The sequence below is a fragment of the Chroicocephalus ridibundus genome, chromosome 2, assembly GCF_963924245.1.
Source record: "Chroicocephalus ridibundus chromosome 2, bChrRid1.1, whole genome shotgun sequence".
NCBI classification, from domain to species: Eukaryota; Metazoa; Chordata; class Aves; order Charadriiformes; family Laridae; genus Chroicocephalus; species Chroicocephalus ridibundus.
The window spans coordinates 144,267,994-144,288,556 of NC_086285.1; the positions used below are offsets into that span (position 1 = coordinate 144,267,994).

At 41.2% G+C, this 20,563-nt stretch overlaps 2 protein-coding genes across 7 annotated transcripts in view; one reads left to right on the forward strand and one right to left on the reverse strand.

Moving 5' to 3' along the window:
• Positions 1–873: 873 nt before the first annotated feature.
• On the reverse strand, positions 874–19,203 carry MTERF3 (mitochondrial transcription termination factor 3). 5 transcript variants are annotated; one of them, XM_063327235.1, is made up of 8 exons: positions 19,066–19,203; positions 17,702–18,053; positions 15,403–15,555; positions 14,168–14,357; positions 9,222–9,369; positions 7,883–7,954; positions 4,885–5,046; positions 875–2,674 (listed from the first exon to the last, which is right to left on the reverse strand). In XM_063327235.1, exons 1-8 carry the CDS (start codon positions 19,192–19,194, stop codon positions 2,480–2,482), a joined length of 1,401 nt encoding a protein of 466 aa, XP_063183305.1. In that variant the 5' UTR covers positions 19,195–19,203; the 3' UTR covers positions 875–2,479. The 5 variants fall into 5 exon arrangements, with proteins under 5 accessions (XP_063183306.1, XP_063183305.1, XP_063183308.1 ...); XM_063327238.1 differs by having other exon boundaries at positions 17,702–18,056; positions 18,853–19,167; XM_063327233.1 differs by having other exon boundaries at positions 17,702–18,056; positions 19,066–19,098.
• Positions 19,204–19,301: 98 nt separating this feature from the next.
• PTDSS1 (phosphatidylserine synthase 1) overlaps positions 19,302–20,563 on the forward strand; it is a 32,174-nt gene continuing 30,912 nt past the window's right edge. For both annotated transcript variants that reach the window (XM_063327239.1, XM_063327240.1), the window contains exon 1: positions 19,302–19,631. In XM_063327239.1, the coding sequence (XP_063183309.1) occupies positions 19,453–19,631 (179 nt within the window). In that variant the 5' untranslated portion in view covers positions 19,302–19,452. The remainder of the gene's footprint in view (positions 19,632–20,563) is intronic.

The window sequence follows — 20,563 nt, forward strand, 5'->3', positions numbered from 1 at the left end:
AGAGGAGCAGAAACCTCCCTCTGCGCAGGTATGGCAGCTGCCAGGTGAGTGGCTCTGTTTTCTGAGGCACAGGTCACTGCCTCCCCCCAGCAATTCCTTCAAAGACCACTGCATTTTTAAAGACATAAAATAAATACTTGGAATTATTCTAGAAATAGCGCTACAGTAGCCAGTTTCAGTCAGAAAAGCACACGGCTGAATGTGGTAAGCAGGCAAACGGCACAGCTCAGAGTGTGTGTCAGCAGACCGCAAAGGGTCTTTGGCATATTGTACCCAGCAAGCCTCAATTAATCAACACGCTCAATCAAAGGCTGCTTGTCCTTATCAAGAACAGCAGACTACAATAAGTTCGGTAATTCTAGGCCAAACATTTCTTCTAAAGATTTTTTTTTTTCATCTTAAAGCCAAAAAGTATTTGGCACAATCCTCAAAAAGTTCTATCCTCTCTCCCCTTTCCTTTTAGCACTCCCATAAAATCTTTTGCTTCCTTTCTTCATGGTATTTCTGGGAAGCTATTTTGGCATATGGTCATGCATTTAACATTTCAAAGAAACTGGTTTAACTCTGGCAGCAATCATTTCTACATTTAAAAATATTAAAGGAATTAAAAGCTCAAACTTGGAGACGTTCAAAATATACACATTCTATAATATAATTTATAATGTTTTGTCACATGGTAATATAGATCATGATAAGGACAGCAGAGTAAATCTGCAAAAGCAAACTCTACTTTGGCATTATGAACCCACATACTTTATATTAACATTAATGTTTACTATAAACAATTTTTACTAGGTTGTTTGAAGACTGTAGTTTATTATTAGCATTTAATAGTCAAAATCTAAGTAAGTATATTGTACTTAGATATTTTTATTTAAAAGCAGGGAGTGGGGGAAAGTTTTAGCCATCACATTTCAGCCACCACTTGAGATTAAATTTGTTATGCATCTCCACCAAGAACTGTCTACTTAATAGAGGATTTCAAGTGATCTTCCCATGCCCATGGAGTGGGAAACAAGAGACCAAAAGACAAAAGAAAGCATCTCAGATATATATTGCAGACAATGAATGTGGCTTTTTACTGTGTTTTAAGTGAAGATGCCCCAGTAAATCATCTTGCACCCTGCTTGTTCTGACAACGCTCCTTTTCTTGGGTGTTGTAATTCAAATTCCAAATTTTTATTTTGGATAAAAGACCCAAGTCCTAATCCAGAGATCACTACTATTGTCATTCTTTAAACGTGTCTTTAACCTATTTATTTCCCACCTATTAGGGGAATTTAACCTTTTGGATTTTATTCTGCTATCTGCATACAAATTGGTATTTTAAGCTCCAACAGTGAGCTTCTAAAACATTTTTCATTAAATAAGCTTAAATCCAAATGAAAACATCTGGATTTCAGTTTCCTGAACTGTTCTAACTGAAAGAATGGAAACTTCTAAACAATGAACTATCAGACAGCTAGCATTTGGGTTCAGTCAGTTTCTTCACTTTGCTCAAATACACTGTGAAGCATTTGATAATTCCATATTAACACATTTTTTTTACTGTAAGATTAAGTACTTTTAATACTCCCACAATTCCTAATGTTGACATTTACTTCACTTGTTATAAGTGAGCAAGATAACTCTGTCAGCTAATTATATACTACAGCCTCTTTTCATATGGTTACTTGTATACTAAAGCCACACAAACCTCATTGGGGTAGGGAAGAACTGCTTTTTCCCATCAACAAGGTGAAAAGTGACTTAAAATAAGCTCCTTCTAGATTTCAGGGACATATATAGTTTTATTTTCTTTCTGTAATTTGCCTAGATTCAGTTTTTTCTTTGATTTTCTTTGGTATTTCAAACCAAGTTTCACTGCTTAGATTTTAGGATATGAACTTCAGTAGCCAGCTTCACAAAGAAACACCTTTGTAATGTTAGAAAATGCCTTTTTGCATGAGGGGCTTCACATGTGTAATGGTGTACTACTTTCTACCATGCAAGGAAAAGAACATTATTAGCTTTTCAGATAAAAGCAGGTAAACACATAATTTCTTCGCTACTACAGTAGTTGTTATTCTAACTTTTGGGGAGGGAACGTAAGGGGAGAAGAACAGGGAATAAATCACTAGCCAGTTTTTCCCTCTCCTAAAACTCTGAAATTATTGGAAGAAAAAAAAAAAAAAAAAAAGAAGAATCCACTTTAATTTACTTTTCTGTTAGTATGCTGCATCATTCACTCCGAATTAAGTTAGCAATTAATTACAAGGATTGCATCAGTAGCAATCAACATATATTCACTCAATCCTTCTGAAATATATTTTTAAGTCACCATAAAGAGTATCACTGTAAGCCTTTAAATCCTACAAAGGTTTCATAAGCAAAAACTTCTTAAATCAGTAATGAAGTTGAGAGACCATAAAAGGGAGCAGTTTTATAAAATATATTTCTTTCATAACTTTATTCTATTCCTTTTTACATGTGTTACTAATTAAAGTGTTTTTAAGAATTTTTCAAAGTCCTGTATAGAAGCTTTGGCAATCTCTGTACAAAACACCTCATCGGGCAAGGATACGAGCTGGTCCAGAGAGATGTAGCTGGGTTGTGCTGGGTCATACTGGGCTCTTCCCAAGAATGTAAGAAACATATGTCTCTCTCTGATTCGTAATAGCTTTGAGTTGAAAACCTAAGAAAGAGAAGAATTTTTTGTTGACGAATCTAAAATAAGAGCATTTTTTAGACAAACTGAAGATCTAGGAAGAAAACAAATACTCTGCGTCTTCTCATTTATGTCAAACACCAGGTAGGTTACATTATATATAAATTATCTAAATTCATGCCTCAATACAATACGCTGAGGTACACACACAAGGGAAATCAGGGAGTGACAGAACTCTAGAGCATGTTAGGTTTTTTGTTTATATATAACTATATTACACTTGTGTAATCACAGACAAGAAAGTGGAGAGGAGACATTCAGAAACAGGGAGCAAGAATACCTAAAGCATTTTCCCTGTACTATCAGAAGCATATATTTATAGAGCCAGGTTCAGATGAGCCTTATTATAAGGAAGAAATGAAGAGGTGACCACATGGCATAATACAAATGAGTGAATTGCACTATGCAATGGACGAGGTGAGCGGCTGCGCCTCCTGCCGTAACAGAGCCAAAAGGCACAGTGCAGTGCTTCAAAACAACTGCTTGTCTTCTGCTGCACGGCAACGCCTGCCTTTGAAGATATTTGTCACAAAAAGAATTCTAGACAGTCAAAGATGAGAACAATCATAAGAGAAACACGAAAGAATAAGTGGAACATCTAAAAAGAGAGAGAAGTGGGGAAGACAAGAGATGGACAGTTAAGAAGTCTTAGAGATCTAACTGCATTTCTGAGCAGTACAACTGAAGAGAGAGATGCTGCTTTAGAGAACAAAACAGTGAAAACATGAATGCTACAGCAACGAAAGCAAGCAGAGTTTTTACTAAAAAGGAAAGACTACGCTACTGAAGGATTTCATGAGGATGCAAACTAATTTGAACTAGGACAGAAAGCAAAACTACTATTCCTTCTGTGCCTTCCTTGAATTTTAAGAGGAAGTCAGAAGACAGGGGAAAAACACCTTAACCACTGTTGATGGGGCTAGCTGACAGGAAGGATGGTCAGAACAGCAGCTGTAACATCAGAGGCTTTGACAAAAAAAAAAAAAATCCTGTATACCTCTTATTTTCAGCATTACCGTCATTCAGGATAGAAGCAAGAACAGATGGAAACAAGTATGCATTTGTGAATGCACAAGTTAATGGCCAGACCGCATACAGACTGAGCTGCACTAGCCATATCCTGTAACTCACAGTTTTTGAGGATGGAAAGGAAGAACAGGGAAGAGAGAAGTTGACTGCGCCAAGAACAAGGAACAGAGGAAACTCCACTTATCCTTCCAAACAAAGGGAAGAGAAATAACGAGGTGAACCACCACAAAGCTAACAATAAGACAATTGAGAAGTGAGCAAGACTTGTGGTCAAGGAGGGCAACAGTGACACACGGACTGCAGTTATGGCAAGCCTCCTTGTTAAGTAAAGATATATTAAGTAGCAAGTTAAATAATCAAAATCCTGGGGAGTAGTTTTATTTCTCCATATAATTTTGGCTTTTTATCCAGTTAGACTGGACAGATTTCTTTCTAGACTTGCTTTAGGAAGAAAATTATTGCGGTTCAGAAGTTGTAATTTGTGCTTTCTTATTTTCTTTGTAAGAAGCTAGTGTGACTGCATGTCAGCATTGGATGAAGTGACTAATGCTTTCAACTTCTTTCAAGAAATTAATCTATTTTCACTCCTGTGATTTTTTAGCTATTGCCACAGCAATAGGAAGATCAATGAGAATCTGATTGCCTAACGGACAGTACTTCTCTTACCTTTAGACTATATTTTCAGATCATAGAATCTATAAAATTTATTTTTTAACTAGACAAATCCAAAATAAATGCTTTTATAGATAAGTTATCTAATGAACAGATCTTCTGCATGATCTGTCTTCCCTTGTGTCTCTTAGCTAGATAAGATTTCAGGACAAGGAATCCCTAAGCAGGCAGTAATCTCTCTTGCATTAATCCAGAAGAGATGAGCATGATTACTTCTGTTGAAAACTTAAAAACTGACAAGACTGAGGGGGGTGGTGGTGATGGTGTCACATGTGCCAGGAGGAGAAGGGCACTTCCACACTGGAATCCTCAATGGTTACTGAATTGCTAATAAAAGTTATCCCAATTAGAGTAAAAGCTGCAGACAAGTTGAAGAATTCACGTGTCCTGCATACAATGAGGCTCCACCTTGAGCACCAAATTAGTGAAGCCTCTGTGCAAAGCACCTCCAGTTTACTCCCAGATTAACAGCTCACCTGAGGAAAGCGAGTAAGCATTTGGTGGGGAATGCCCATTATGTTGTGTAAGTAGTCAAATGTCTGTCTGAGTCTCTTTTTACTTGCAGTTAAAATCTTGGGGGTTTTAAACACAATCTGTTGAATTTCATTACGTTGAAAACCAAGTTCAATCTGACAAACCTGAAAAAGAGCACAATTTTATCTTCAAAAGTCAGCTACAGCAAACTTAACTTATTTTAATGTGCCACTGAAATAAACTAATGTGAAATTCTTCCACCCTTTGTCACACAGCAACAAGAATGCAACCCACAATAATATCTGCCACTCCAGTTCTTCTCAAAACAGCAGTGCAAATTATTTATCATTCTGGATTAAAGTGAAATTTGATTATAGAGTATCCCTGAAGTAAAGGTAACTTCTGTGAATGCTATGTATTTTTCAGCTTGTCTGAGATATGAATAAAAAAAGCTGTGTCTCAGTATGCATGGCAGTTATGAGCATAGAAGTTCTCCCATAAGAGTTATCAGTTTCAATACCAAGCTGTCAAAAGAGACTGACTTTCTAGTTGTGTAGCTCTGTAAAATACAGCAATCAAATGACTAGTGACTACTTTTGTTAACGTAGTATTTTCTTTTGCTAATGTATCCAAGTTATATTTTTATATTAGGGAGTATAATTTCAGTCCTGTAGCCTTCAATGAAGTCTGTTGAACCCGAAAGAGATGTGTAGAATATGCAGTGCATTCAATTTATTTTACAGTTAGTTAATGTCTAAAGTAATATATCTTTTTCAGAGACTGCCTTGACTTCAATTATGGTTTCCCAAAAGGAAAACAAAACACGTTTTTTCAATAAAATCATGAGCACTCCTCCCGAAGTGCAGAATGGCAAGCAGTTCATTGAGTTGTTGAGAAAGGAATTCAGCATACAAGAGTGTCTGGTAACTCAGCCATTTCTTCTGTCCTCCAGTGACATTTACAAGCAGCTTGTTTTCAGTCATGAAGTGGGTATGCTTGCCAGTCTACATAAGCAGACTTTCAGATCCAACTCAGGTACTTCTTCAGTTGGCAAAAAGGTGGTGCTTTTTGTTTTTCCAGTTTGATGTGCCAAGACTGCAGCTCTTTGCCAAAACTGCCTGGCAAATACAAAGGGAAGGGCTTAGACTCTGGGTTTTGAAGTTACCTTAGGACTTCCAGATCTTTACAGGGAATTGTTTCTAGAGGTGACTATAATCCGGTCTTTCAGCTCCTGGTTCTTCCTTATCTGCTTTATGTATATATTTGCAGATCACAAGGAATACTAATCAACTAAGAGAGCATTCACATATGAAGAGATGTATTTGCACTTTAGTGACATCTTCCACAGATCTGAGTTGGCAGGGGTAACTTACTGAATTAAGATACACAACCAAAAATAACACCTGATATTAAATAGTGGAGATGTATAGCTGTCCCCACTGTAGAGGTAACTGTCAAGAATCTTGGAGCTTTGCTTTTGTACTCTGTGAAATGGAATGGCTTTCTCTTGACATGAACAGTGAGCTCAAGTGTAAGTCGCTTTAACTGTACTCAGTTTGACAGCACATATACTTAATATTCAGTAAATCTCTAGACCACATATGCCAATATCCTTACTGTGTAAGACCCAGCAATATTCAATGTACTCTGTATGATTCCCACAACAGGCAGTGGTAATGCAAGCTGTCCAGTTCTACCCTACCAGTGAATCTCTAATTGTCCTTGATGAAACCTTCAGAGGATGGAATAAGCCATCCTTCAGCTCATTTAGTCCATGACTGGTATCTTTTTGCACACTTTTGACAACCAGTATCAGCTGCAGCAGTTGTTTCTAAATAACGGCCCGCTCAGAATGAGGGATACCATCAGATCACTTCTGCACTGCTGGTATATGGTTTCGCTTTCCAAGTACTGCCTGCCCGTCACCAGTTTAGGTCATGCAGGCCTGAACCCACATTCTGAATATGGGACATCCAACCTCCTGAAAGGCTAGAGCTTCCAAGTATCAGTAGATTCTAACAGTGAGTACCTAAAAATTCTTTCACTCTCTCTAGAACATATTAAAAATAAGGATGCTACACTATACACTTTTTGGTAGACAGACAAGACAGTCACATAGAACTGAGGATCTTAAAAACACATTCATTATAATATACTGAATCCCTAGCCTGTGGAAACAATGTTCATTAAAAAGAAAGCACTATTAATTGGAACAGTCTGCTACTTTCCAGTCTCCTCCCTTACCACACACACATTTCAGATTGCAAGATTCCCAGTGTTTAATAGTTTCAGAGCAGTGAGTCTGTCTGAAAATTATATATTTTAATTCATAGTTATGCATTATAGGTTAATGGGTTTTCTCAAATTGTTACACTACATCATGCTGTTTGGCCTAGATGGCTTTACAGCACAATAATTAAACCAATACATAGTTACATTTTCAAAAGGGAAAGGAGTCCCTGTGGGTTTGAAGTTATTTACCCAACAGTTGTTAATAACGACCATCTGCTATCAGACAATAGGTGTCAAATGCACATTTTGGCAGACTAGCTACCTGCCAAGAGGAAAATAATCAACCGCACATTTCTTGCTCCTAAATCCTCATGGACAATCCAAGTTAGCAAAAAAACATAATAATTAAGGGGCGGGGTGGGGGGGAGAGAGGGAGCAGGCCCTATTTTTCACTCGTTGTAAAGAAAAGGGTAACAATTTGTGTCATCAGATTGCAACTTTTGGCAGAAAGGGACCCAGATGAAGTTTCTAACCTACACCAGAGTAGAAGACAGAACAGGATACTGCTCCACGTACGCTGTAAGCTTGCAAGCCATAGAAGAAAGGAAATCATTTAACAAAATCCTCAGTTATTTTATATCTCCACTAAAATATTTCATTAAATTCTTTCTGTGCAGGATTCTCCTCCAGGAATTCTGTCTTCTGACAACTCATAAACTATGTGGATAGACAAATACACAACACACTTAATACTACTAATAAGCTCACCTGAAGATTTTCTTTTACAGGCTCTAATTTGCCAGTCAGTAGCCTTGGAAGACGAATTACCAGATCTTTTGTCTACAATTAGGGAAAACACACAAAGGAGAGATTATTACTGAAAGCTTGTTTGTGAATCCCTCTATAAAAGAAAGATAGAGATCTTATATCAATTTTTTTTCCCCAGTTGGAAGAGGGATGCACTTTCACTTGCATTTCATTTTCTCTCCTCACCAAAGAGGAGTTTGCATGAAGCAGCAGTATATTAAGATGCAACAACTTACTCAAATTTGTTTGTTCAGAAAACAAAAACACAACATAGCTGTTGTAAAACAGACAGGAAGAGGGAGTAAAAGCATATCCCAAAAGTAGAAAGCACGCTTAAGTGCCCAATCTCCCTCAGTGCTCAAGTTGTTTCTTCCCACCTTTTAAAAAAAAAAAAAAAGTAACCAAAACACTACCTGACAGAGGCTATAAAAGGATTTTTCAGCTGCAGTGGCATTTGTCTACCTCAGGATCTGGTTAGACCATAGTATTATATCAATACAAGAAATTACTCCACATCCCCTAAGCCATGTGATTACTTGTAATCCGCCCTGAGTACAAGGCGGTGACTAAACGCTTTTCTAGAGATTTTACCTCAAGCATGGAAAGGCCAGGAACACGCACTGTGACAGCTATGACTGTTCAGCAAATAGAAGCCAACAGAAGAACACCAGACTCCACTTGGAAATTGACATTTATTGCAATCTCCAGCTACTGCAGGAAACAACTAACACTGCCCACTTACTCCAGGGAAGTCCAGCTACTACCTCTTCTGAAGATCCTAAAGCATGGTGCAAAATAACGGCTAAGCATATAATGTGGTAAGCGCTTATGACTGAACCCAGGCATTACTCTTGTTGAGGTGAGAACATGATTTGGCATTTAGTTTGATATCATATTCGCAGATTAACTCATCAGTGAAAAATAGTTGTTACAGTATCGCGAAGAGATGAAGAGACCCAGTCAATTTTCTAGCAGTTAAAAAAGCTGCTTGCTGTTTCAACAATGGATTCAGTTCTCTGACCCACCTCAGAAAATAAAACTGGACACGCATATGCTTGTTTGACAATAAGCTGCAGCAGATCATTTTCAAGAACTGTACTTCAGGACCTTTGAATGTCAGATGTCCATATTACTTCTACAGACAGTTAAAATCATGTCATCCTCCTGTAATCCTGTGTGTTACCATTGGTAATGTCACTAATGTTTGTGGATAACCTTCAAGCACTTGAAGCATTCATGTTCCAAGGCCTTAAACTTGTCACTAACAAAGTGCCTAAATACTTCAGTGTATAGTCTTTACCTTTTTTACACTGAGACCAAGTTCATTTTTGAAGAAACCCAGTCTGTTATCCAGTCTTTCCACTGAAAACAACAGCAAATATGGAGCTCTTGAGACCATCTGAGCAATTTCTGCCTTACCAAATTTTTTTGATTTTAGGTAAGCCACTCTAGAAAGAGAACAAAAACAAAATAAAATCCAGTGATGAAAATTTTATTGCCTCCATTTATTCAGTACTTGCTTAAATTCCTCAGTGATATCTTATAAACGGACAGATGTTCTAGCATTAACATGCAACCCTGCCAAAAATAATTAGGGGGAAATCTGCAGTTATCATAAAAGCAAAATACCATCCCTTCCAATTAATTAGAAGTAAAATAAACCTCAGAGCAGAATGTCAATACTGAAGACAGATTTTAATTCCTTCCAGCTGTACTTAAGCAGATAACTATGTTAACCTACGCTTAACTACCAGCCTGTCTCCTAGATTGCAAACACATTAATAGATCATCATAGGGTATGGACAAGAAGATATATACAGCCTTTTGCTATTTTAATGAATTCCATTTCTACTGCTGAAAGAACAGAGGACTATACCTCATACATCCCTGTTTTGCCAATAGCACTGGAGTAGAAATATCATACAACAATGCTATCTGTAGAGACATTGTCCAAAAAGACATTTCTAAATCAGCTGAAGTTACTTTTGTTACAATAGGTCCCTGCTTTCAGTCACTGGTCCAAGGATTTAGTTACAGGACATCTGGTTGTCAGAAAAGAGAAGGAGCTGACTAAAGGTTTTATGTTTAACAGAGCTTGCTTTCTTTCCAACTCAAAACTTTTTCCAAACTTTCTTGAATTCAGTGAAAGTGAAATCCTATTTCAAGTACTACTTGCTCCCAGAAAAAGTAATGGGGTGGAGGGAAATACAGCACACAAAATAGAGACATGATTAACCCACGTGCCACAATTTACAAAAAAACTAAACAACAATTTAAGAAGGTTTCCTTTGGTTATAGATGAGCATATACAGAAGTACTTGCTGTCAGATGAGCTTACAGAATACAAGAACTGATTTTATCTGGCAGTAATTAAGATACTAAATAGACTGTAGAAGATTCTGCAGAAAGCAGATACTGAGCAAAAGATGGTCTGTGTGTTAAATCATGTAGAGAGAAAAAAAAAATAGAAAAACCTTCCAGTCACTACAACCTCTCTCTCTATCCACAAATCCTCAAAAACGAAGTCATCACAAGCCAAAAACCTCTAGACAGAAGATCTAAGAACAATCTCTAAAGGACCAATTCCTAACTGAGCAGACACCCCAATACAGAAGGTAGCAGGCTAGGCTCCAGATAATGATGGAACTGGCTGCAGGAGCCTCAGAGACAAGGAGAGGTTAGGAAGGGGAGAAATGCAGAACACAACAGTAAATAATTGGCCCTTCAAAAATTATCCCATTATATTTTGACTACACTATACTTCTTCCATTCATTTTTTCAAGGACATAACTGCCAAGCATCCTAGAAACATAGATAAATGAACAGATTAAAAGTAGAACCTTTTGGTTGTCCTGACTCCCCTTCACTTGTTTTCTGTTAAAAAGTCATTAAGACTCACACCTGAAGCATTTCTTCACATCCTGGAAAGGCAAAAAGCTTAAAAGAGGGATGGCAAGATTTTAATAACCTGACTCTAGAAACTCGTATATTAAAGAAGCACAATTTTCCAACCTGACCAAGGTTTGAGATAACTTTGTGAGCGTTGGCACCATGTTTAGCCCCCGTAGTACAGGGGTCAGCAGTTCTATGTAGCATGTTAACAGTTTTAAGTCATCATTAACAATACCATAAAACAAAGCATCTGGTGCAGCTGCAGTACAGACACTGATTTGCAACTGTCAGAATTGTTATGAATTATGGAATGTTTTGACTTTTACAGTGTTTATCTGAAGTCAAATGCCAAATCTATTGAAATTTGTGTTTTGTTTCCTGGCAACATGGAATCCATAGCAATAAAACATTCCAGAGTGATGTAACCAATACCATGTCCATCTGCACCAAAGTGTTTATGCAAAGGTGATACTCAGCTTTCAAAAGACAGCTATCTGAGACACATTCACTTCACAGCCTGCCATACACCCTCTGCGGCACAATTACTTTAAAGCTTGCAGGAAAGCATTCACCAATGCCAAACAGAGATAGACTTACTGAAAAAAATCAAGCTGCAGAAAATGAAGAAGAAATTGGATTGCCCAGTTCAGCCCCTACTTCAGTAACCAAGCAGTGCCACAGGACAGTCACTGAAAAGCAAATCTGACTTCACAGGAGAGTCAGAATGATTATCAGAGCAAAAAATAGTCCCTTTAGAAGAGTATAGGCAACTCTGACATCTAGACTCAAAACTACTGTTGAAAAATGACAGAGGTTCATCTTGGATATTGTTTCTCAAAGGCCGCTTACTGAACAGGAGGATGGCAGAACAGAGGAGAAAGAAGAAAAGTCAGGTCTATGTTCCACATAAGTCTATTAATGTGCTTGTTTCCAAAAAGCTGTATTTTCAGATTTCTGCCTTGGACAGCTACTACATGCAACAGCCAAGCAGAAAGACTTTATTTTACGGAATTTTTAAAGACCAAGATGTTTTAAGTTCATTACAAAATGCACACACACAGAAGTTGTTCTGTAAAAGAAATATTGAATTAATGCAAGCCCATCTGGAGTAATTTTAAGAATAAAAGTCCATTTTCCTGGAATTTTTCCTATAATCAACACACCTAATGGAAGGATGAATCTGAAGGAAAAAAACTTCTTACAGGTACACACCAAACAAATACAGCTGAGTAAAGATAGCTAGGATCTTTATGACTGTAAGACACAGGTAAGTTGCCTTAAGGGGTGGGGGGGGTTGGGGAGGGAGGGGAAGTATAACTCCTTAGTCTGGTGCTGGTACCTTAAGTCTCTCGAGTCTCTCATATCTTAATGGGATCCCACCTGCAAAAATCTGGAAGAAAGTACTAAAGCAAAGGAATATAGACAAGCTGTTTGTATCCATAAACCAAAAAGGAGGAAGAATGGAATGCAGTTACAAGCCACCACACCATCCCTAGGGCAAAGCACCTTTGCAAAAAGTGGCTGTGGATTCATGAAAATATGGGCTTAAACCCAATATTCAGTTATTTCAGATAAATGATGAATTAAGAATAACTTCTTTTTTAAAAAATAGATTATTTATATTACTACAATACATTATTTCAAAGATCTTGAATATTTTAATTACAGTTATTTAACTTTAGGAAGATTTTTCTTTAGAAGTGAAGGGCTTTCTGCCACAAATACAAACCTCATCTTTAAAGCTCTAGAACTAGTTCTCCAAAGTTAACAGTGCTAAAACACTAAGGACAGGCTTCTGTGAGTAGATATTAACAGTTACAACCATAAGACCTAAGCTCGACTAGCATCAGCGCAAATACCTGTTATGGCAGGATGAAGTCCAGCATCCTAGCTTAAGCCCACTGAAGGAAGAGTTGAAATCTGCACTCATGTGGCCAAGATGAACACACATGTGACAAAACAGCACAATGATGATTGATTTCCAACACAGGGTGAGTGAACAGCAGCTGTCAGATCTTATACCATGTTGGGTAGATCTGCCGCAGCTCCTCAATATTCCTGTTTTGACCACCCTTATCTCTTTAACTCAGCTACAGGTTTTTAAAACTACTTTAAATTCCAGTATTATCACATTAAGGCTCTAAAGCTGACCAAAGATTTGTTAATGCCATTAAAGAGGAAGTCCCACTATTGGCAGAGAACAAGAGATATAGTTACACAGTTTGATTTGAAAAACACTGAAATTACTGAAAACAGCAGACTTCAGTCAGCTTCTGACAAAATCCCATCACTTTCCAATTCATGCTGCTGGAGAAAAAGGAGTATGTGTATATAGTTATGTCGTTTCTTCGGTGCTTACTTGAATTAAAGTAGCCCTTATATTCAGAATGCAGCATTTTCCAAAGTTAGCGTTCTCTAATAAGCTAGACCCCATGAAGTACAGTTCGCAGTACACAGCATCTACATTTAGGACATTAGAGAGCGCAGAGAGGAGTAGGAGAGGGTGATACAGAGAACAAAAGTTTGACAGTAAATGGAGAAAACAGCTTGTTTCCCCCTACAGTCACAGAAGGAAGGCCGATAAACACAATGGATTTTCTAAAAAAATAATAAAAAAAATTCTGCCTTTGGTGTTATTGGCATACACAAATAAGCTTAAAAAAACCCCACTCCACAAAGCAGCTAACAAAATCAGCTTTGGCCCAAGATATGAAGTCTTCTACAGAGACTGGTATGTACCCTTATGCACAGACAAGCTGAGTGACACTGAGGCAACAGTCTAGAGCCATACAAGTGTGAACACACACAAAAATTAGTTCATTGTAGTCTTGTGCTCAGTTTGAGCTGGACAACAGAAAAAAAAAAAAAGTCACCAAAACCTTCTGCTGCTATTAGAAGTAAACAGCGAAGAGATATCGTCTGCTTTTTTTACTGCAGAATTTACAAGGTATGGCTAGACATCCCTCTAGAAGCATGTTTCAAAGCATGACTGAAGAGGTTAATATTGTTCTACAAATTTAGGTAAAGCCTCAGGGACCAACATTTTGTAATCTAAGCTGACATAAGTAAAGCAAGTGGCCTAGAAGGGCAAGCTCCTTTCTCTGTGGCAGAAACAGGGATGAGCAGTAAAATTTGTTAACTGTAAGTTTTCAAGTCGAGTTGACACCCTGATCCACTTACGACACCACCACCACATGTTAACGCTTACTGATGGGAAGGCACAGGAACATGGAGCCAGGGATCGAGTGAGAAAGGAAGCAGCAACAACACAGGTTCAGGCACGGCTAAGCCAATTGGGAAATGAGATGTTCAAGCCAAGGCGCTTAACACCCTGCTGCTATTTGAAAGGCTCACCTGGTTTCCAAAGCTTCCAGGTCTTCACCAAGGATGTATGGATTTTTGGTCAGGAATGGTCCCAACTGATTGTCCTCTACACCCACATCCTTAAGAAACAGAAGTATTTTTCTTATATCTTTTTCAAAGTCCAAGGTCAGTAACAGTTGACCTGCCTTTTGACGTTTCTCCACTTGGGATAAGTCAACTCCTACAACAAACAAAAATAGATATTGTTTTAATTTAATTAGATATTGTTTTAACTGTATTAATTAAACACAGACCCTACTTCCTATAAATGTTTCAGAAAGGCATGTTAAAATTTATGACTCCTCCTTTTTTGCACTGATTTAGCATACTTCAATTGCTCAAGACAGCAAGGTCACAACACCTTGTATATTGTGGAAGGATTCCAGATAAAATAAGCAGTCATTTTAGACGCCTTTGCTAAGTTTATTTTTTGAAGGAAGACCATTTGCAGCAAATCCTGCATGTGAAGAATCAAGTACACTAGCACACGCCACATGCAGACACCTACTCTTGTGGCACAGCAGTAAGTGTGCAAGGAATTCTCAACTCCATTATACAAGGGAGGGAGACAATTTTGCAATGAAGTGTCTGGATACTGGCTTACGCATAGCAATTTATTACTGCACAGGGCCAGATCTTCCCCCCTCAAATATTTATTTCTCCAATCTCCTTCTGGTGTTCCTTGCACTTTTGGGAACCAAGGAGGCAGCCAGCAACCTTGAACTCAGCTATCCTTGCACTGTCAAGTGCTTTTTGATAAGAACTAAGGTTCTCTTCCATCCCTTCCTCCTTCCCTCTCCAGTTTACTGTGCCCCACTTTTAAGGTTCTGCACAGCAACCACTCTCCTTCCTTCCTTCCAGGGACAGAGAGTTGCAGTTTCTTTCACAGCAAATTAAACTATCCTTACCCATCCCAAAAGAAGAGAGACCAATCAAGTTACACAAAGTACTCCTCACCTCCAGAAGCTGTGTAAGATGCCTCCTTCTAGCATCCACAGCCCTAAGGGACTAAGCTAGCCAGCCTTGTCTTCAACTCATACAGCACTACTACTAAGTTATGCAGTCCCCTCTCTTTTTCCATTTACCCTGGATTTACTCTGCCCTTAGCCACTGGTTTAGCCTTCCTATTTTTGAGTTTACGAGGCAACCAGTAAGATCAAAACACAAATTATAGACTCTCCAAAGCTCCAGATATAGACAAACCACATAAACAAAATCACACATACCTAGGTGGACAAGTTTTGCCAGGGTTTCCGAGTGGTCAACATAATCTCGGAGCGTGGAAGAATGAAGGGGAAGAAGAGGTTCTGCAACGATCTGCACGGCTTCTTCCTCAGAAATCTCCTCCAAAGCAGACAAAGGTGGGACGTCATCCCAATCTAAGAAACAAATATGGAAGACCCAATGCGTTTTGTGAAAGACAAAGCTGGTCCCACCAAATGCTATACAGATCTCTTAAAATCCATTTCAAAATGCAAGAACACTGCACGAGATGAACACAGACAATCTATTATTATTTGAAAACATATGAAAATATAGACTCTATTCACAGTTTTTGTCTCTATTCCAACTCCTTGGCACTGCTCATCAACTCTTGCTCATGTGGCCAAATGTGAGCATGGTACACAGCAAGCCTGCCTTTGTTCTGCTGCCTTGATCACTGCAGACAACAGATCACATCACCTTCTTGAAAAAGAATCTTCTTTCATGTCTTCACAAATGAATTCTTGCCTGATCACATACAGATCAAAGGCTACTACAGAGATTATTTTTCATAACCTAACAAGCCTGCAACTTTGTGCCTCTTCTGAACCTGATGCCTGAACTGTAGTTGTTTTAATTTTCAAGGTATTTCACAGCCAACTTCAACCAAACTATCCTCTTACCCATTACAGAATGGCTGCTGACTGCCACCACCTCTAACAACTAAAGAAATCAAGCTCCATTTCCTGCTCATTAAGGTTTCCAAGTGAATACCATTATCCTTGTTTCCCCTTAAGTGCTCCAAGTCACAGAGCTCAGTGTCTTTTTAAAAAATATTTCTCTAAACTGATCTATTTTTCCACTGACAGGAGCTCACAGCAGCTACATCAAGATTACTATTTTGCAGGCTGACTGCTAGCATCCACCTCAATTATCAAACTGATTACTGATCAACAGCCCTAATTATAAACTCTTCATGATGGGGATTTTCTGTGTCCTATACCTTCGCACAACGACTTCCAAGAGACTGGGGTAACACTCTTCCATGTCAAGAAAACAAAGCCACACCAGAACTACCAAGACAGGTTCAAAAATAAGCAGGATGATCGTAATGTTCCAGGAAAAGTTGCATAGACTAGCTCAATAGTTGTTGAATGTCTTGCCACTTCTTTTTTCCAAAGCCTCAGAAAATAAAAGCACCATAAAGCAGTAATAAGACCTCGCTAGGAATCTACGTGGGTATCAAGTATTTCCTTTCAACTTGTTGAGGACCAAACCAATACACACCAAGGTCCATTCCGGAAGCATAGATGACCTCCTTTTGCCACTCTAAGTTCTTTAAACCTCCAATCAGGAGGATTTAATACACCTCAAGCTACCATTAAAAAAAAAAAGTTAGCAATTACATTTATTCCATTATATGCACTGCCAAATGGGCAAAATGCTCCATACACGCAACAGTAAGTCTGCTGGCAGATAAAAATCTGGCATGTAGATAAACTGCACCGCAGGTGCAGACACATACGAGCTGGCTGACCTGCCAGTTCTGGTGCAGCACTGTTTCCAGAACCAGCTGCAAAAACACACAGATCTCAGTTGCAGCTCTGAGCCACCCCAAAAATAAGCTCTGTAGGATCCAAGTTGGCTGGGCTCAAAGCTGAATCTGAACATACAAGACTGCTTAGTAATCCAGAGCAAGTTTCCTCAGTATACTAGAATTATTTTCAGAGGGTGGTATTTTTTTTATCCACACTTAGATACAAAAGTAGAGAAAAATGAGGCAATTTATTCGGGTAACAACACCAAGGTGACCTTATATCTATCTACTTTCCTCAGGAGAAAGTTTGACTAGCATTTCTCATCAGGGCAGTGCTTAAGCAGGCTTCGCACTCTGCTGCCTCCTGTTGTTCATCCCTGATCATTCAAAAGGCTGTGTTGTGTGAGCTGCTTCAGGGGTGGCCTCCCCCACCCTTGCTCAAAAAAAACCCCTAAACCCAAAATCAACAAACAAAACCGTTTATTTTGTACCAGCAGAACTATGACAGAAAGGCAGCTCAGCTGCTGCAGGTAGAGTTGCGAAAAGAAAAGCTCTTCAAACAGCAGCTTCAGACCGACGTTTCTACCCAAATCATTGTACCTTTATCTTGCCTTAAAAGTATTCTGTATATGCTAGAGCGACCACAGGAATTATGCATTAACTATGGGGCTAAAACCAAGTGAAAGTCAGGAACTTCAGATAAGTATTCTACACAAACAGGCCAAAAAAATCCTGAAAGCATGATCTGGAGATTTGGGAGAAATGGTATCCCTAAGGCCTCTTACCTTCATACAGTGTTTTTTCATTCAGATCAGGTAATGTTTCTGGTTTTGCTTGTTCCTGTTTTACTGGTAAAGGCAAGTTACTTTTGGGAGAAGAAAAGGATCCATCCTTGGCACTGTCAGGTGGAGAACAGCTTCCTACAGATACATGCCTGTATGCCTGCAATCTCCACAGAAGAACGTCATTTGGAGAGGACAGCAGAGCCCGAGGGGCAAACCCGTGACATGCCTGTGCAGTGCTGCTGCAGCCCCTCAGCCTCCCAGGAAATTCAGCAGCACAGGCGACTTTCAGCAGGTGACACCAGCGGGAGGCCTGCCGAGCCCACAGAGCCATCTTCCACCTCAGCACAGCATCCTGCTGGGAGAAAAAGGGTTGAAGAACAACACAGGCACACTTCACCCTGGCCACAGAGCCAGGACCATTAATTCACTGAATCATAGAATCTCTTAGATTGGAAAGGACCTTTCAGATCATCTAGTCCAACCATCAACCTAACACTGACAAAACCCATCACTAAGCTATAGCTCTAAGCACTATCACTACCCATCTTTCAAACGCCTTCAGGGATGATGACTCAACCACTTCCCCGGGCAGCCCGTTCCAATGCTTAATAACCCTTTCAGTTTAAAAGTTTTCCTAATATCCAATCTAAAACTCCCTTGGTGCAACCTGAGGCCGTTTCCTCTTGTCCTATCGCCTGTTACTCAGGAGAGGAGACTGACCCCCACCTCGCTACAATCTGTAGAGAGCGATAAGGTCTCCCTCAGCCTCCTTTTCTCCAGGCTGAACAACCCCAGCTCCCTCAGACGCTCCTCAGAAGACTTGTGCTCCAGACCCCTCACCAGCTCCGTTGCCCTTCTCTGGACACACTTCAGCACCTCAATGTCTTTCTTGTGGTGAGGGGCACAAAACTGGACACAGTACTCGAGGTAGGGCCTCTCCAGTGCCCCTGAGCATTGCAGCAAAAATTACTTGCTGCAAAGCACCGAGTAGCTGCTTTGAGGCTGTAAATGCGTGACAAATGGAGGCTGAACTGAGGAGAGGAGCCGGCTCTGAATGCTGTACGACAGCCATTGCCATGGGAGCGAGGGAAAAGCCTAGCCGGGGCTTAAACACTCCCCAATCGACGGGGCCCTCCGCCCAGAGCCCTCACCTCACAGACGCAGAGGATGCCGGACCGCGCCGCGCTCGCCGCCCCTTGCAGGCCTCCCTAGGCTGGCAGCCTCTGCGCACAGCCTGCGGGAGGACAGGCCGCTCCACACCCAGCGAGCCCGGCCCGCGGGAAGCCGAGGCGGAGGAACGACGACGACGACGGCGGCGGCCGCCGCGCCGCCCCGGCGGCCACTGAGACCCACCGAAGCCTCACCTTCCCCTCACGCCGCTCTCGCGCTCGGCCCAGCCCACGTGCGTGCCTCCTCCCCACCCCCCCCAGGCGAGACCATTCTGTAGCAGGGAGAGGGGGGGCAGGCAGAAAAGGGTCCTTCCCACCGTTCATTTGAAGGTGGGCGGTGCGGCTCCGCCTCCCCTCCCCGCTCCGGTCCTTCCTTCCTCCCCCACTGTGTGGGCGCGGGACGAGCTCCGCCCCTCAGCCAGGCGGGCGCGGCGCGTCTGCCCACGGCGGCGTCGCCTCAGCGGGAGGCGGCGCGGGCGGCCGCGCCGCGCCGCGCCGTGCCGCGCCGGTTCGGGCCGCGACCGCCCCGCCCCGCCCCGGGAGAACCAGCGCTGCGCTGAGGCGAGGGGAGAAGGGGGTGAGATGGCGTCGTGCGTGGGGAGCCGGACCCTGAGCAAGGACGACGTGAACTACCGCCTGCATTTCCGCATGATCAACGAGCAGCAGGTGGAGGACATCACTCTGGAGTTCTTCTACCGGCCGCACACCATCACCCTCCTCAGCTTCACCATCCTCAGCCTCATGGCCTTCGCCTTCACCAGGTGCGCGGCCGCCGCGGGGATCCCCCGCCCCGCCGCGCCTACCCGGCCCCGGCGCTCAGGGGGTTCCTAGGGCGTGGAGGGGGCCGGTCCCCCGGGGGCGAGAACGGGCAGCGCGGCTCCGGCGGGCCGTGGTTCCTGGTGTGGGCGGGTGAATGGGAGCCTTGGTATCGGGCCGTGACTCGCCGTGGGCTCTGCGGGCAGGGCAGTTGCATCGGGAGCTGGCTGGAGAGCGAGCACCCTGCTCGGGAGGCCCTTCGGGAGAGCGGTTCTTCTCCTCTGATGCGTCTGCTGGGAACATGTTGATTATTTTGAGGCTCTCTGTTAAAGCCTTTACATAGTTAATAGCCTTTTCATGTAGTTGCCAAAAATGGCTTTTATTAGACTATGGAGAAGCCCAGCAATGCCATCACTCAAGTAGATAACTTACCAAGCGTACTGGGGCAGGAGTGACTGTTCTGTGTCCTCATTTTCATACAACGCACTTTGTGGCCAGTCACAGGTTGGTTTAGGCCCCGGTACTGGTGTGCTCAGCCACATCCTTTCCCCACCGCAGGAACAGCTCTCTGGAGTTCGCCACTGCAGTCATGCATGGAAATAAAGCTAAGAATGGACACAGTTATTTTCAGGAGCCTTATTTGTAGGCAAAGGGTATAGCAGTGCAGTCTGAAGGGTATCTTGCAGTATTTTTCGAAGTTGTACATACTTTTTATTGCCTCCTACTAAATGGGACTGTGAAAATGGTAACATAATCCTCCTTTAGGTTAAATCATGCAGTCTCTGGGCAAACGGTGATTCCTGAGAGGTGCATCGTGTTTTGGGCTCATTTACACTTTTGTGGCATTGCACGTACACATGGACTTCAGTGGCCTTGTTGATGAAAATCTGCATTTGACAGGAGAACATTATTTGTCCCTAGGCCTGACTTACGTTTC

What these genes read in the sequence shown, in the direction of transcription:
- MTERF3 (XM_063327235.1), bottom strand. Translation starts at nt 19,194, where the DNA reads ATGAACGGTGGGAAGGACCCTTTTCTGCCTGCCCCCCCTCTCCCTGCT. An exon ending in GAGAGCGGCGTGAGGGGAAG is followed by an intron (nt 18,054 to 19,065) that starts GTGAGGCTTCGG and finishes TTCTCCCAGCAG; the next exon opens with GATGCTGTGCTGAGGTGGAA. An exon ending in CTGGAAGCTTTGGAAACCAG is followed by an intron (nt 9,370 to 14,167) that starts GTGAGCCTTTCA and finishes TTCTCTTTCTAG; the next exon opens with AGTGGCTTACCTAAAATCAA.